This window comes from Chiroxiphia lanceolata, chromosome 7 (assembly GCF_009829145.1).
Source record: "Chiroxiphia lanceolata isolate bChiLan1 chromosome 7, bChiLan1.pri, whole genome shotgun sequence".
Classification (NCBI taxonomy): Eukaryota; Metazoa; Chordata; class Aves; order Passeriformes; family Pipridae; genus Chiroxiphia; species Chiroxiphia lanceolata.
Window position 1 is genome coordinate 20,153,996 of NC_045643.1, and position 17,086 is coordinate 20,171,081.

The following is a 17,086-nucleotide window of genomic DNA, read 5'->3' on the forward strand; positions in this document are numbered from 1 at the left end:
AATGAATATTTCTGTTATTGCATATCTTATTTTAAATAGTGTGTAGGGAAAATGCTGAGGCAGGCTTGTCTGTAATGTCACTCTGTGTTATTTACATGTAAGTGTTCGTGTGTGTATTTCATACAAGAACTTTAGTATAACTGGAACCTATGTATTATTTGATCAACTCTGTGGAAATGTATCTTCTGGGGATCTGGACAGGCATATACAAGTCCAAAGTGTAGCTAGATGCAGGCAGATGCCTGTGTTGCACTACAGCAGTTAGGACTGTTAGAGTTGTTAGGACTTCAGTCAAATGTGATTTCCTCTCCATGCCAGAACATAGATGATGACGTATCACTCATAAGTCTGAGCAGAAACTCAAGTGCTAATTTTCCTGCTTTTATGTAGGCCTAGTTTTTTTATCTCTTTCTACAAAATTAGTTACATGTAAAGTTACAGGGAAAATGTGCTTAGCTGGAGGTACATAGTACAGCTACTCCTGTGTTGTTAATATTTGAGTTTGAGGCTTAGATTTATAGGAGCAAATACCCAAAAGCTATAAACAAGCAAACCTTAAAATCTGTTCTGGCTAGAGGAAGAATGAGTTTGATAATTTTGTTAGTGTACCATAAGCCAGCGTTCTCAATTCTCATTATTTTCTTTTTTTTTCTTTTTTCTTTTCTCCTTCTAGTTTCATTTTGATATCTTAAAAAAAATTCTGTAATTTCAGGTTTTTTTGTAAGAAGGGGGGCTGATGTGTGTCCTTCACCAAGGACAAGTATTTCTCAACGTTTTTGCTATTAGAGTGGCTTCTGTTCTCAAGTGTATTTAATGATAAAATCCACAAACAAACTCCCAGCTGTGTGGTAGATTTACAACTGGAAAGTAACAGAACTTGTCTGTAGTCTGGGAATTGATCCAGTAACAAACATCATAAACAAAACCATTTGTAGTATGCTTGAAATAAATGCACCATTGATTACAGTATTGAGCACTGTCCTGTGCTTTATTTTGCCATCACCTCTCTTTGTCCTGTGAATCAGGGAGGTGTGGGCATGTGGTTACTGAACTGAATTTTATTTTCACAGCATGGAGACTTCATTTAAATAACCTGTTTAATCATGATTAAATCATGACTGAAATCAGTAAGCAGGAACGCTTGATTAAAATATTGATTCTAATCCTGCTTTCTGTTTGCACCTCTATTTCCTTCAAAGTTTGCTCTGTAAAAATGATAAATTATGCATTTCTTATTCACTACTTAAATATGTTTTTATGCCTTGCTGTATGTTTATTGAAAATAAATTAAAAATTGAAAAATTTAGTTTAATTATGACCTAAATAATCCTGTATGCAATTGTTATACCATCACTTATTTAACTAAGAAATGGTATATTGTTTATAAAAATAACTTTTATATGTAAAAATTATAATTATTGCACCAAAGAATCAATATATTTTTTTCTGCTTATTAAATTTGAGTTATCAAGAAGATTTGCATGTCTAAATATTTAGATGGAAAGGAATTAGGCTTTTAACCTGCACAGCTGTGGTTGTAAATTATGCAGGCAATTGCATTTGGGGATGTTGCTGATACTGAAATTTTAAAATCACTAAAGCTTTTTTTGTTCCATTCTTTTTATTGTACTAATTACAAAAGAAAAAAGAAATTGGTGGAACAAAAACTAACAAAGAAACCTCAACCTTCAACCCCCAACCTTCTTCATGTTAAAGGAAATAATTTAAATCTTGACTTGATCTCAGTATCAAAAGTAATTTTATTTGTATTATTGTTACTGGTCAACTGTAATAGTGTTTGCATTTTGATAATTCAAAATTTAATTCTAAGTGGATATTTTTCTAATACTTTTAAAAACATTGCTTTTTAATTGACAGACCACACTGTTCATTCTTCATCTATCTGCTCTGGAGTTGCCTGTGAATGTGGCAATGTAATACACTGGGCAGGGTTGAAACCATTTGAAATAATTTTGTCTGTTTGTTCCTGCTTAGTGTTGTGGTTCTCTGCCTTTCCACTGGTAGGGGTGTTCCTGGGACTGTACTGGGTCGCTGTAAAGCAGTCAGGTTTTGGTTGGTTGGTTTGTGACTTCTGATATTTTTGAGGGGAAGGCAAAATTTTGACTGAACTCATTTTATTGATCATGTTTTCTCCATAAAGTACTTGTCATTGCTGCTTTAATGAGGCCAGTGAATGGCCACAGGAGGTGCACTGGGACACAGGAGGGACTAGAACTTCAACATAGGCACAGACTTTGCTGGTGAAGCTGATTTACTGTAAAGAGAAAGTTTGGCCTATGGCAGGAAAACCAGGTGAAACCTTTGAAAATTTTAAAACAAAGCTTAGACTTTTTTCTATGCTTCCCACTCTTTTTGATAAGCAAGTCAGGATCCGTGAATTTTAGGTGGGTGATATGCAGATAGTCATAATTTTTATGGTGGCTCAGATGTCTTTTTTGTTTACCTACAAGTCTCCTTTGGTTTTAACAGTAATATACCGATAGGTAATCCAGGAGTGTAAAGCTTCAAGCTAGTGGCATTGACAGGATGCACATATCCAGGGAGTTTTTGATTCAACATGTTTAAAACTTCTGTTGATTTGGATAAAGCCAAAGGTTTCTCTGTACCTTCCCCTCAAAACCTGTTTTGTGCACTGGGGGCTTACAATATTCTGTTAAAAAATATATATACCTGTAGAACTTGTTGCAGGTCTTTTGTCTTGATTTCATAAATGAAATCACTTTTCTAGAGCGCTATTCTGAAGTACCTTTGGCCTCCTGGAAACGGTCGGCCTTTCACACTTTGATTTAAAGAACTGAAATTTTGCTTCAAGCAGTGGGGCTATTTTTGAATGCTGTACTTGAATTTGTCACTGGAATAACAGGTTATAATCTCTTTTCTTGTGCACCAGGCATGCAGAAGCAAACAAAGTCAGCCTTCACGTGCTCAGTCTGTGTGTTTCTCTGGTATTTCTTATCAGTCAGGCAGAAGGTCCATCATTTCAGTCATGCAGGTAATAGAGGTTTGACTTCCTTAAGATGTGCACCAATCAGTAATATTTGGTATCAAGAAATACAGAGATCTTTCAGAGATATAGTTGTTAAATTATAAGCAAATCCAGAAAGGTGACTAAAACCACAGTGTGCTGTAATATTTAACAAAGTGATCAAATTATGTGCATGTTGTCCTCTCTGTTATTGAAATGCTCTCACTTCAGGGTGATTGTTTTTTGACATTAGTGGTGTTACCAGTACTTAACTTCAGTTCTTTCCAGGAACAGGTCTGTTTTAGATCACATCTGGTTTCAACCAAGCATTGAGATTTTACCACATTAATAAATTCTCAGTATAACTGTGTACTGTCCTTCATTGTATTTCAAGTGCTTGTTAAAAATTGATGCTTTTCAAAAGTTAAATCTTACCTCTGCTCTTAAAAAAACTTTTGTGCTACTTCAGGAATAATATCAGGGGAAAAACACTTATGATCAATAATGCCATCTCTACAGCAAAAAAACCTGATAGCTCTTTGACTAAGTTCTTTCCACCTGCTGATATATGAAAGAAGGTGGAAAGTCTGAGCCTCAAAAAAGATTATGCAGGTGAATACTGCTTTTTGCTGCCTGTGCAGTGAAAGGAGTCACTGATAACTGAGGAAAAAAATACTGTTTGTTTCAGTTTGCTCTTTGATTTAGCTGAGAACGAATGTAAAAAGGAGAAAAAAATTGAAGGGGTTTTAATGTTCTTCTGATTTAGCTTCTAGCATCAGCATCTGCAGAAAGAGAGAAGAAGCATATTTAGATTAGATATATCTAAAATGTCTCTAGTTCTAACACTTCTGTGTCACAGTATGTAGACTTGGGGCTGTAAACGAGGGGATGGAGAGAAACGACTTCATGTTCATATATCACTTCTAAGATGTTAAACATGATTTTCCAGAATTGCCCGGTGGCATTTGCATGTATCAGCTAGTTTTCTTGAGTTTCTTCTATCACACAACTTGTGTGTTTTCTTAGTTTTACTATCACATCCCATCTGTTTTTACTAGACTGAAAGCACTCTGGTTTCTTTTGAGTCTTAGGCAACCGGGACCTGTTAGCTATGGATAGAATAGTTGTAAAGTCTTTTCCTGAGGGAGGAACTGTCAGCTACCCTGGAGCCTTGGGCAGTGTTCTTGGCTGATCTGATTGTGACCATAACAATTCACTTAGTGGCTGCTTTTTGTAACTACACTTGCCTTGTCTGTATGGTAAGTGGCATACGGACAGTAAATCTTTTAACAGGTAACTTCTGTCTCATTCCAACAGCTTAGCAGCCAACTTGCAGTGTTTCATTGTGACATTGGCTGTTTTTCAGTCCTGAAAGCATCATTTGGCTGTGCTTTGCCTTTAGTGTTGTTGCTATCTCTTGATGTGTACTGATTATTAAGTGTTGCATCATTTCAGGGATCTGCTCTTTACTCAAGGACATGTGATGATTAAATCGTAGGAGCAGTTTTGTATATTTAACTGTTGAGTCCTGTAACTTGATCTTGAAACATCATACGCTAAACATATTTCCTTCTTCCACTAATGTATACAGAGGGAGGGATAACTTGTAAACCTATGGCAATTTTTCAGAACCACTGAGGTAAATGGTAGGGTTTTAATGGACTTATAACTGTGTGTTTTGGAACTACATTTTATTAATACAGAGAGATTTTAGTCCCATTCTTCTTGGTGGCAATCTGGAAGCAATCAGACTTCAAACATCTATTTTGTTCTTACCAAAAGTTAACAGCAATGCCTTTTCATTTAATCTAGAATTGACCTGAAGTCATTAAAAATAAGTTGAGGAGAACGATCTCCATAGTACTGAATAGACATAATCTGCTCTTGATAGTATGGTAATATGTAATGAGGAGCCTGATTATTGATTAGCAAATGACAACTGAGCATGAAAGAAAGGGATTTACATAAACGTGGTGAATCCTCAGGAACCTAATGCTTCTTTACAGTAAATGCTCTGTTCTCATGGCGTTTATATGATCCCACAGGAGCTTTAAAGTTCTGATTCACAAAATTACTTTAAAAAACAGACTTCCTCTTCTTACTGCTTTGATTCATCTCTGTGCATTGTACCATGACTTCAGATATCAAGAAGAAAAGGGGGGCGAGGGCAGAGAAGAAATGAGCTGTGATTTTTATTGGGGTAGGAGAGGGTTCTTACTTGCTCTGCCCTAGCTGAATGGTTAAATTACCATGGCTGAAGCGTAAGAATATTGCAGGGCAAGGAAAGTAAAGGTACAGAAAACTGAGATGCCAGGCCAAACCTCGACTTTGGGGCCAATGTATACATTCACTTTCAAAGATTTTACTCCCGCACCCACTTTGCAATATTGGAAGTACAGTGCCAGTTTGTATTTCACTGTTTTGTCTGTATTAACTGTGTTCTGTAAATACAGAATCAAAACTGAGATAAGAAACAGGTACTACATACCTTCAGAACAGGTATTTAATATTTAAAATGGGGTACAGCATCACTTAATCTGTGGCTACTCAGAAAGTAAATTCTGCTGTTAATAAAAAATACAGGGCATTGACTGAAAAATACATCACCTGTGAAATAAACTAGCACTATAAAAACAAGATTACAAAGGGAACCATGTTTATCTTGAGTTTTATGCCTTAAGCATGTGAAAGTGAAAAATAGGTGACAAGTTGTTGATAGAATGATGACCTTTTGAATTTGAGTGACATTTGGTGTGGTCAAATACTGTTTGTCCCTCCAGCAAGAAAAAAAAAAAGTACATTTCTTTTAAAAAAACCTGCAAACCCTAGTCTTCTGTAGTTTTTTTCCTCAATTATATTTCTTGCGTCATATGCACAATGATCTTGCCCCAGAGATGTAGAATAAAAATTGCATGAGTACAGCTCTAGGACGTACAACCCACCTATCACTCTGATTAGTCCACTTCATTTTGATGTGAACTTTTGCTTTCTCTGCAGTCTAAATTAGTAAGTCATTTAAATTCTTCTGTGATTTTAATTACAGCAGCAACTGCAGTGAGGTAGTGCAAATGCCAGACTGCTTGCCCTTGCTTCTTAGGCTATACTGTCCTGTTTTTTCCATTCTAACTTAGTTTGCTTTTGTGGTAGTTTCAATGCTGTTCAAATTATGGATGGAAGGAGCATCTGTGAGAATGAAATTTTGTACAAGTGCGATAAGTGTGATTATTTTTTTTCCAGTGTGCGTTTTTTGTTAAAGCACACTGACTTAAACTTGGCCAGTGTTTTTGGTCCCTGATGGTGGGGGAAATTCTGTCCTGGTGGGAATAGGGCTTGTTGGGAGTATGAGGAAGGGAGAGGCTGATTGATGAAGGGTGCCATGTGTTATGTTGCTATTCATAATAAAGTTTCTACAGTTTTAGTTGAAGACAAACTTATTTCTGGTTATAGAAAAGAATATGTATGCTGCATTCTGCTGTTGTCTCTTCCACTCATGAGTCAGCTTTGTTGATTACCATTCTGTCAGTACCTGCATTCTTGGAGGACACTGACTCCATGTTTCAGTCTTTGTAAAACACACGTGATGACTGAGTACATGAAGTCTGAAAATTAAGCAAGCAATGCAGAGACAAAAACTGGGTGTTCTTACACACATGCAAACACCCTTCATTTGGCTTACCTTGTCTGGGAATATTTTTCTTATTTTGGGAAGGAAGAATATATAGTTACTTAGCTATGGTAGGATGCATCTCATCCAGGAATACAGACTCTTTCTAAGGGTTTTATGGAAGGTGCTGAAGCTTGTGTGAAATAGAAGCTGATGTTTCAGATAACTCTTCATAAGAAATGGTGGATAAATTTGTAGGGGAAAAAAAAGTAGTAAAGAAGAATGAAAATCTGCTGCTTGATACATAATCAAGGTATGCCAGCATGATTTAGACCTAAAGTTTCATTCCAAGAATCTCGTTTTCTTGAATTGCTGTTAAATGATAGACATTCTGCATTTAAAGACAAAAGAAATAATGACATTTAATGTCTCTAATTTACACTTGCATCATTACACAAACATGATTTCTGTTTTAATTCAACAACGTAGATCTTTTGTCAATCATGTCGAACGTAACTAATTGACTATAGCAGGAATTATGCTATCATTGGGTAATTATTTGGAAGTATTTGTCATTAAATGTGAACGCCTGAAATCTTTTGTGTTTTAGGATTTTTTCAGTAGAACCGTGTCAATCTGAACAACTGCATAATTTGTTTAGTCTCTAATCCTGATTTTGGTAAATATTAGCATTGTTTGGCAAATAATTTCCTTCAAAACAGAGTATCTTGTTTGTATATGGGAGGGTAAGTGATAAAGTTGGCCTATGTGTTATTTCTAGTTCTTTAAGGAAGCATTATTCCCTAGAAAATCAGATTTGGCAATCTTAGTGTGCACATCAAGTGGTCCTGATGGAAACAAAGTAATAATGACTTGCAGAACATGCTTTCATAAAGTGTACAGTTTTAAGTTATGAAATTACTTTGCCAGAAAGATGCCTGACAAAATGTCTTAGCATGGCATGCTTTGGTGTCACCCTTATTCAAAGCATGTGGAATTCTTTCCGTTGGAGATGAGTCCATAGTGAAAAGCAACTTGCAGTGGACTAAAATGCACATAAGTACCTAAAATTTACTACTTTAAAAAAGAGATGGACTAGTTTTATCCATGATAATCAAAGTATATTAGTCTGTAATGGCACAGAGCTAGAAGCAAATAAGAAGTATTATAAGAGATGGCAAAAAAGGTCTGAGTTGGCAGTTTAAAATAGAAATAAATTTTTCACAAATGCATTTGAAAAACTAGGAACCATTAAGAAATGATGAAGAAGATAAAATTATTAATCACAAAGATAGTAAGTGCCTTTCTTCAAATCCTATTTCTATTTAGCAGAAATAAAGCCCGTGTGTGCTGCTGCATGATAAGAGTGTAATGGATGTAAGTAAAAAAAGGAACAAATGAAACGCTGCTTGGAAACTCTGCCTACAAATAAATCAACAAATCCAAACAGTTTTCACCAAAGGAACTAGCAAACTCATTTGCAGTTACAGTGACATTAACTAGAACCAGAAAAGTGTCTGAAGGCTGGTGAAGAGCATGAGCAGCTTTTAGCGGAGAACTCAAGTGCATCTTCTATTTGGTGGATTATATAATGGAATACATAATTTATGGAAATCAATAAATGTCTGGAAGGTAATGGAACAATAACCAAAAGCACTTACAGGCTTCTAGCAAATTAATCTTGCCAAACTTCCTTTGTTTTGCTTTCCTGAACAGTAGTATACCATTAAAGAGAAAGCAGCAGTGTCGTAGAGTTCAAAATACTTCAGAGTATAACAGTTCCCAATAGCAAAGTTGGATTGCTGAATACATATCAACCTTCCTTGAATTTCCATCTTGACTTAAATAAACTGATTTGACAAGTTAAATTTCTCTTTGGGATATTCTGCCATTTGGAGACAAAGTAAAATAGACCCCATGTGGATCCTGCTTAAGGAAAGAGTCTGTGACAGGAGCAGCTGGTCTTTCACAGAGCTGTATCAGTCTGTTAAAAAGTGGTAATTTTCATAAGAGGTCATAATTTCTTAGTGCCTTTTTATGTGGTGGATGTTCTATTTATGGGAGGTCTGTGGAAAGATCTAATCTGAGCACTTAATGTATTATGTTTCTAGGTCATAGAATCATAGAATGGTTTGGGTTGGAAAGGACCTTAAAGATCATTTAGTTCCTACCTTCTGGTTTACTTCTGCAAAGGTGCGAGAGAAAGTTTTTATATGTTTGATTTGTTTCTTCTAAAGCATGTACAGGAAATGAGTATTTGAGTTACATCGCACATTCAGTCAAAACATATCTTGCTCAAGAACAATGCTAAATTTCTGTGCAATTTCCCTTTTATTGGAAAGGAGCAGCTTTAACAGGCTTGTTAGGTATAATAAGTGTCAGCAAAGGGATGTGGATTGTCAAAAGGGAACTTGGAGATGGGTCATATGTTGATTTTTTTTTTTCTAATTTTTTTTTTTTTTAACAGAAAGACATCCAGGTTTTTCTAGGAGAGAGAGAGGGGGGAAAGCTGAGATTCGTACTAGTTCTCTGTTGAATAAAAATAGTGCAATATTCCATATAATGGCATACTTCTACAAAAGAAGTAAATGAGCCTTGTAAATCTGTACCTAGCTAGCTACATTATGTGCAGCTTTCTGTTAGTGATCTTAAATTCCTGTAGTTCTTTATTTAGGGAACATGAAACTCCCTCAGCTTTGAAGCATTCAGTAGATTTGGTAAATGAGTACTTTTCATTTTAGGCACTGCATGTGGCATACTTATTTTTCAGGGTTTGCTATCTTGCTGTTGCCTGTACTGCCAATCATTTTGGGGTTTGTGTTTCTCTGTGTTGCTGGCTTTGACTCTGTAGTATTCTTAGAATTATTTAGCAAGTGATAATAGCTGTTGTCACAGCTGAATATGCCTGCCTATTGGATTTAGTTTTCCCACAGCAAGACTTCATGGCCTGGTATGCTGAAATATGAGGTTGCATACAGATTCCTTGCTGAGGAGAAGAATAATGAACCTCAAAACACATCCTGTTGCTATTAGCTTTTCAAGTGGATTGAGCTATTCATTGGAAAAAGAGTGTGCTACAGCAATTAAGTTCATCCCTATGCTCAGTTGGCTTGCCATTTCCGAAAATTAGATGGACGTCTGTTTTGCAAAGAGGCTGATGTTTTGTTGATGGTAGAAATTATTAACTAAGACTGAAGCTGGAAACATGCAAGGAATGGAGGTTTGGGACACGGTATGAGGCTATAAAGGAATTCTTTAACATTGGTAATAAGTAGCTTCAGGCTGTTTCACACACTGAACTCGTTAAAACACTGTTAGTGGCAAATGGGAAAGCAGAAAACCTTTGGCTTTAACACTGTGCTGCTTGTTTTATGTGTAGGTAGAAACTCACCGCTGAGGCAGTGGTGGTCAGTGAAAGAATTTACTCATTTTAAAATAGTTTTATAAACACTCTGCATCAACACTGCTTTTCAGCATTTAACATTTGCTGGATACTTTGTCTCTTAAATTAACATCTTAGGTATCTAAGGTAGGGAGCGTTAAGTCCAAGTGAGCATTCTGTTGTTCTTGCAGGAAAAGGTACACATGACTATATTGAGCTATTAGAGTCAATATGGCAGAGTGTCTTTTGAGGATGAAAAGGAAAATATTAATCAGAGGACTTTGTTTTATCCTTTAAGCTGCCAAAGGAATTTTCAGCTGAAGTGTATTTTTTTATTACTTTTCCCAAAATACCGCCATAAAAATACAATGGAGTCTCTCCAGTCTGTGTGCTTTGGGAGAGCAGTGTTTTCAAGGAAATACACACTACAAAAACATGGTTGTCAATACTAGAGGGTATTCTTTGGGTATAGGAGCTGGATAGTTCTGTTCTTCATTACATTTAAATGTAATAACTGACTGTTTTTCAGGAACTCCAGGAAAGAACTTAATGACATACGGTTTGAGTTTACTCCAGGCAGAGGTAAGGCTCCTGCAATTGAATTATTCTCTTACTGCTTAAAAAGGTATTTTGGAGATTGATTGCTGCTTGTGGTTAATACAGACTGCTTCTCTGGAATGTTTCCTACTGTGCAGAGCTTTATATGGAACCTCACTTGAGTAAGAATTGCAGATGTATGTAAATTCTACTGGCAAGGTTGCATAATATATATATTAGAAGACTTGATTTGCAGTATACTTTTACCAATTTCATGTCTTATTGAAATGATCTATGTGGTATATAAGATTGTGCATAGCAATATTTACAGCTTTTGAATTTCCATTTTCACACTTGGAAGACATCATAGAAAATGGAATATAGTAGCCATAAAAGTGTATGTGGTGATGGTGGTAATGTTTAAGTTTCTTTCCCTTTTGTAATAAAAGAAAGTCTTTTAATGAGCATAAAGTTCACAGCATTTTTCAGATGCTGTCTTCAGCAGAAAGTTCAGCTGTATCTCTAGCTTTGTTATTATCACCAGAAAGAAATTCTGGTATTGAAACTTTAAATTCTGCTGCGTGCTTGTAGAACTGTATAGGCTTTCTAGTGCTAAGAGTTTTAAGAACTTCTACAGTTACCTTGGTTCGAAGAAAAAGTATTACTGGGATAAAATGCATAGGAGGCTGATATGTTGAGTAAGGAGGTATCATCCTTGTTAAATTACAACCCTTTGAACTATGAACACGTTTCATATTCCTCAGAAGTCAGTATTCACTATATTTAGAATAGCCTTCAAAGAGTTTTCACCTAAAAATGAATCCAGATTGGAAGAGGTCTCTTTTCTGGTAAATCCCAGTATCTATCATGTGCATTAGTTCTGTGCATGGATATATTCTGTGTTCTCTACCTGCCTTTCTCATTGATTTTGGCAATGAGTAATAACGAAAGAGACCAGTTACTTAACTGGGCAGAGAGTGTCTTGGTTTGTGAAAAGAGTTCCTTGGGAAGCAGTTACATAAGCCATTTGAGAATTCTTACTTGGTTGAACAGTAAAAGGGTATACCAGGACTGTTCCTAGTCAGTCACTGAGGCAGCCAGAAGGTTGCTGTGGTTCTCATCTCCAGAAACTGCAGCTAGCTCAGCTATGTTGATTTTCACCTGTGTGTATATCTTGAGGAAATGATGCAACTTCGTGTAACTGCCTCAAAGCATGGGCTCCATACAGATGTTTGGTGTTGGGGACACATTACAGTTGAGATTTAGTTGGATTTTAACTTGTTCCTACTGTTTCTGCTTCCTTCCCTTTAAGCTTCCTAAAGTCCTTACCCAGGAACAAGTACTAGTGACAGGGGCTTAGGAATTAACCCACTCAGGTATAGGATTTAATAGAAAATCATCCAAAGCTTTGAATGTCCTGAGTCATAACACTTAAAAGCTATTTTAAACCTAAAGCTTAAAATAATGACTGTTCAACTGTGCCTCACTGGTAACAAAAAAGAAAGGCTACTCAGCATATCTCTGTCTAGATATGCAGAACAATGGAGGGCATGCAGAAGACAATGAAAACCACTCTAAAGCGTTGTTTATTTTCTTGGTTGTGAAGATACTGAACTTGTAAAATGTGTAGAGTATGTAGTTAGATAATAAAGGAAAAATGCTAGTGGCCAGGGGAGGTCTGTAGGGAGTTTGCAATGAATCAAATCATCAGCTCATGCAATTTGCTGTGCAGAGGCTGATAAGATAATTATCTTTTTTCCTCCTAATTAAAGATAATTTTGAATTCAAGCCTGCCTCCATGGGTGTTTTGGAACTAGAATATATTTTTGTTAAATTGCATTGGATGACTGATACTTTTTGTTGTTTTTGTGGCTCTCATACTTATTCATTTCACCTTTTGCACAGACACAGCAGATGGCGTTTCCCAGGAGCTGTTCTCTGCAGGCCTGGTTGATGGCCATGATGTAGTTATAGGTAAATTACATTTTTGTTTTGCTATTACGCTCTTGTGACAAGTTTGTGTTAAATGGATGTGAAAAAATGTTTTCTCTGATGCTGGTTTTCACAAAATCCTTTTTTGTCCTAATTTTGCTTTTATGTATGCATAGTTCAGTCAACAAGACAATTTTGATACCAGTCCAAGGACTGCTTTTGGAAGTCAGAACTCTTCAGTGGTTTGAGAGGGATGATGTAATATAGTTCTCCTGAAGGATTATTTACAGTTTAATGATTGATCATTTTTGTGATAACTTCATTTTTTGGTTTAAAAAAAAAAGATTTTTCAGTAGGATTTTGCAAAGTGTGCTTTGGCAGCTCTGAAGTTAGTAAGCAATGTGTTTGGGTTCACAGAAATAAAAGCAGGACAGAGTTCAGGACCTATGGAAATTGCACTTAGAGGTATTTTTTCTGTGGTAAATAAAGAGGTAATCGGAAATGTTTTCTGGCTGCTGAGAAGAAAGATAATTCTCTCTTTTTCTATTCTGTGCTTCAGTAATTTTTTAAGGTTTTGTGGGTTTTTTTTTACTTGAAATTCAGTGCATTGCAGAGATGATTAATTTGGAAGTGCTTATTTCCCTGCACCTCTTTCCTTTCTTCTAGTTGCTCAAGACTGGTAGATGTACAGTCACCAATATCAGAGGGGGGCTAGTATATGCTAAATGTGGGAGTAATAATTGGAAGAATAGAGGCAAGTCAATTTTTATGTTGCAGTCAAAGAAGTTCATATCAATTGGTTAAGAGATCCTTAACCAAACTCCTAAGTGGTATGAAGAGTGTTTTTCAACTCTGTAATGTAACAGTGATATGTAGTTCCCAATTAATCACAGCATTAAAGCATTTGAAATTGAAACAGCTCTCTTACAGCATCACATCCGCTGAAGGTACTTTCATACTAAAATGGAACCATGATAAAGCAAGAAGCCCAGTTTATTAGTACATTGTCCTTAACAACATCTTAGTTTATAGTGACACTGATAATCCAGTTCCTAGAGAAGCCACAGTGTTACATGGTAAATATCCTTTTGCTTTCCTTGGTTTTGCTCTGCCTTTGCTTATACCTGGTTTTATTTTGTCTTGTTATATTAATCGTCTTTGAAACTGAATTAAGTGATGGCTTTTGTTCAACTAATTCCTACTCATCTTATTGTAGTCAGAAAATGGGATAGAGCTGCATGAGTACCAAACATACTGCATTTATTTATGTGCTCAAAGAGCACTGTATTCTAAGGCATTTTGTAGAAAGTTTTGTGCCTTCAACACGTGCACTTAACTCAGTGTTTCCAGTAAGATACACAAATGTATTACAGGTGGAAGAATATCTCTAAATCCTCAGGGTTTAACTAAGGACTTAAATATTTCAACACATCTGGCTCATTTAGAGCTAATGCACTGAATGGTGACTCATAATGACTAGACTGCCAGGAGTTCCGGAGGCTTGAGGGACATCCGCAGGTAATGAAGTTTTGCATCAATTGCACCTAAGTTATTTTAGCTATATCTGTTGTATGAAAAAGGTGCAATTGAGAAGGTATACTGTGTGAAACTAGCAGGTTTTACGAAAGTTCCCACCCTGCAGAATTTTTGATGTGGTGGAAACTTAGAGGTACAAGGTGGAAAAAAAAACCTGTGTTAGGTGAATAATCACCGCTGCTGTAGTTGTGGCAGAACTATAAATACATGATATAAGAAATTCTGCAAGTGTGCAAATTATTCTTCATGCATGCATATATGTATCATAGTGCATGTATTTGTCTTATAGCCATGATAAAGTAAATAACAATTTTGAGTTACTTTAAAGAAAAAAAAAAAGAAAAAAGTAGAATTGGCAATTGCCTTCAAACAAAGCTCCTTTTTTCAGCATGCAGTCCACCAGTTCCTACTTAATTGTGTAAATGAGGAATAAATCTCTATGGTTACTAGTGGGATTAGTTTGAGTTTTGCCTGATAGAGAAGTGATAAACTCTTGGGCCTGGATTGTGTTCTCTGCTCTCGTGGATCTGAATCATAGTTTTGAGGACTTTCCTTTCTGGTTACGATGGAAAAAAACCTCACAACTGTAAATTTGAATCAGAAATTGCAAAAGCAGCAATGTAAGGAATGTTCCTATTTTTAATAGTAATTTAGTTGCTGTTATTTCCTTGGCATTCACTTCTCTGCCAGTGGTTAGTATGTCAAAATAAGGATTTATTGAAATTCTACAAATTAGAGATATTCTATTTCAGAACCTAACTTGAGCACATCAGGGAGGCTTTTCCAAATATATTTTTCCTTGTTTCAAGTTTCAGACAAAAGGTGTTGAAGTAGCCTGGCTGCTATTTCATCTTCTTAATAGTTTTGTCAGAACAATATCTATAATTCATCGCTGAATTTGGGACAGGAGGACTTGTGAAGATCTAATGGGGAGAAAAGAGTACCAAGTAATAATATGCATAGCAGAACGTGACCTGCCTTATTTCTGCACAGACCTGTATTTCAAATCTAGTCCAGTGTGATGGAGATATTTGTTAGAGCTGTCTTCAGCATCTTGACGACTATCAAACTGTTGTTAAAACCTGTGTCTGAAAGCCAGCACTTGCTTTCTACATTCAGTCACAGGCAAATGATTTTTTTCAACCTTTTACTCTGACTCATTCTTTTGTATAGAGAATTTATGAGCACAATTCACTGTAATATCTCAGGCTCATTAAATATCCCTACTAGCAGTGATTGGCAGCAGGTCTAAATTTTATTTTAAATGTTCGTTTGAGACTAGACTGAGGTTTAGAATGCTCAGGATCATCAAAATGAAGGGGAAATTATGAAATCTGTATATACTCATCCCTCATCTTCCTGTATAGTCTTCCCCATTAGACAGATGTAGAACCAAGGTCTGAAATAGCTAAGCATGTAGGTATCCAAATATATTCCACTTACCTTTTTATAAACATTGTTTATAAACCTTGTTTTAAACATGCAGCGGTTTGCCTAAGTGTTCTTCTCACCCTCTGGGGGAAAAATTCAATTTGAAATACCAACCACCTATTTTTTAATAACTTTCTGGGAAAAGGTATAATTTGCCAGTTATATTAATATTTTAATTTATCAATAAAACCAGTTATCACAATTTCAGTCTTTTTCCTTTTTTTTTGCTCTTCTCAATGACTGTAGAATGTAAAACACTACCTTGGGATCAGATATCCATACTAAGTAATTGAGAATTTAGTAGTTTAATAATGTGTTATTGGAATTGAAATAGGTAGATTTCTAGCACTAACTTATTTCACTTTCCATTTTGATACAGTGCTCCTGTTTAGTAAAAATATACTGCTTCTGTTGGGTGGGAATTTTCCCATCAGCTACCTAAAGAAAAGTTAAATCTTGTATATTATTTTATCAGTCCTCAGTTTTTCAGTTTTTGCTGTGACCCCTGGTTATTAATACCCCATGTTAAAGAATCTTAATGTGAAGACATTTGAGGTCTATTATTATTCCATAAACTTGTAGTTTTTTTGGTTTTTTTTTGGTTTTTTTTTTCATTTTGAGCAAGGGTAATTATTTACGGTCTTATTTGTTGGTAGATGTCAATCAGGAATATATGACCCTGATGTCTCTTCCATGCCTTTGAGTAACCTAGTGGAACTGGTTAGTTATTAAAGCTTTGGTCCCAACCACCCCTCCTGAGTTTTTTTGATGTCTAAAAAGACATGAACTAGGCTAAACCTTGGTTGTCTGTATAGAATCAGCACAGATTTTAGTACTCTTTAGGGATGATAGCACAGCTTGGACCTACGAGTATTCTGTGCATAATCTGAAGCATTGTTTGCCACCTTCCTTTACTATTGCCATATGTTGGGCCATCCTTTGGGAGATGAGGATGGTTTTACTTGGTACTGTTCTTCCTCATGCGCCATACTTTACACAGGCATGAAACTGCACACATTGCTGGGTTTGCTGTTTACACTACTGGGGCTTAGAACTCCTATGAACCACAGGGCACTAGTGGTTTTAATAATTGTTTTAAACTGTGGAAACTGCGCTGTGAAATTGTAGTCAATTCACTACATCAATTCACTAGGATGCTAGGAGACCATTTTCAGTCTCTCTTTCTGTTCCTTCCAAAATACAACTGCTTTGGCCTTCTGTTGTCCTGTAGCTGTCCTCTTTAAGCTGTGTTTTCTGATTGTAAGGCTGCAAATCAAGCTGTTGGATATTATTATAGTATCAAATGTTGACATGGAGATATTTTCCACTGTCTTTTATCTATATCTACTGATTCAGCAATGTACTTGGAGAATTTAGACAGATTTGTGAGCCTTTGCTAAATTCCTAATGACAGCCTCTTCATAAATAATAAATTTCTAAATGTTTTTAATGTTTCTGCCTTATCAGTGTCCAGTATCTTCCTCAGAAGAGAAGCCAGGCTTGCTGTTGATCTTTCTATTTTCTTTTATTTCTTTCTTATAAGACTCATATCTAGGTCCTTGCAGTTGTCTGGCAATAAACACTTGTTACTTAGCTGCCACAGATTTCCAAGTGCCTTAATATTTCCCTTGCTACTGTTCTCAAGGAACATAAACAAAAGGGATGTTATGACTAGCAT

The 17,086-nt window shown here is 36.0% G+C and overlaps 1 protein-coding gene across 2 annotated transcripts in view; it reads left to right on the plus strand.

Annotated features, from left to right (window-relative positions):
- Nucleotides 1-17,086, plus strand: part of STK39 (serine/threonine kinase 39) — a 79,127-nt gene that overhangs the window by 50,259 nt on the left and 11,782 nt on the right. For both annotated transcript variants that reach the window (XM_032693514.1, XM_032693515.1), the window contains exons 14-15: nt 10,502-10,554; nt 12,415-12,483. In XM_032693514.1, the coding sequence (XP_032549405.1) occupies nt 10,502-10,554; nt 12,415-12,483 (122 nt within the window). The remainder of the gene's footprint in view (nt 1-10,501; nt 10,555-12,414; nt 12,484-17,086) is intronic.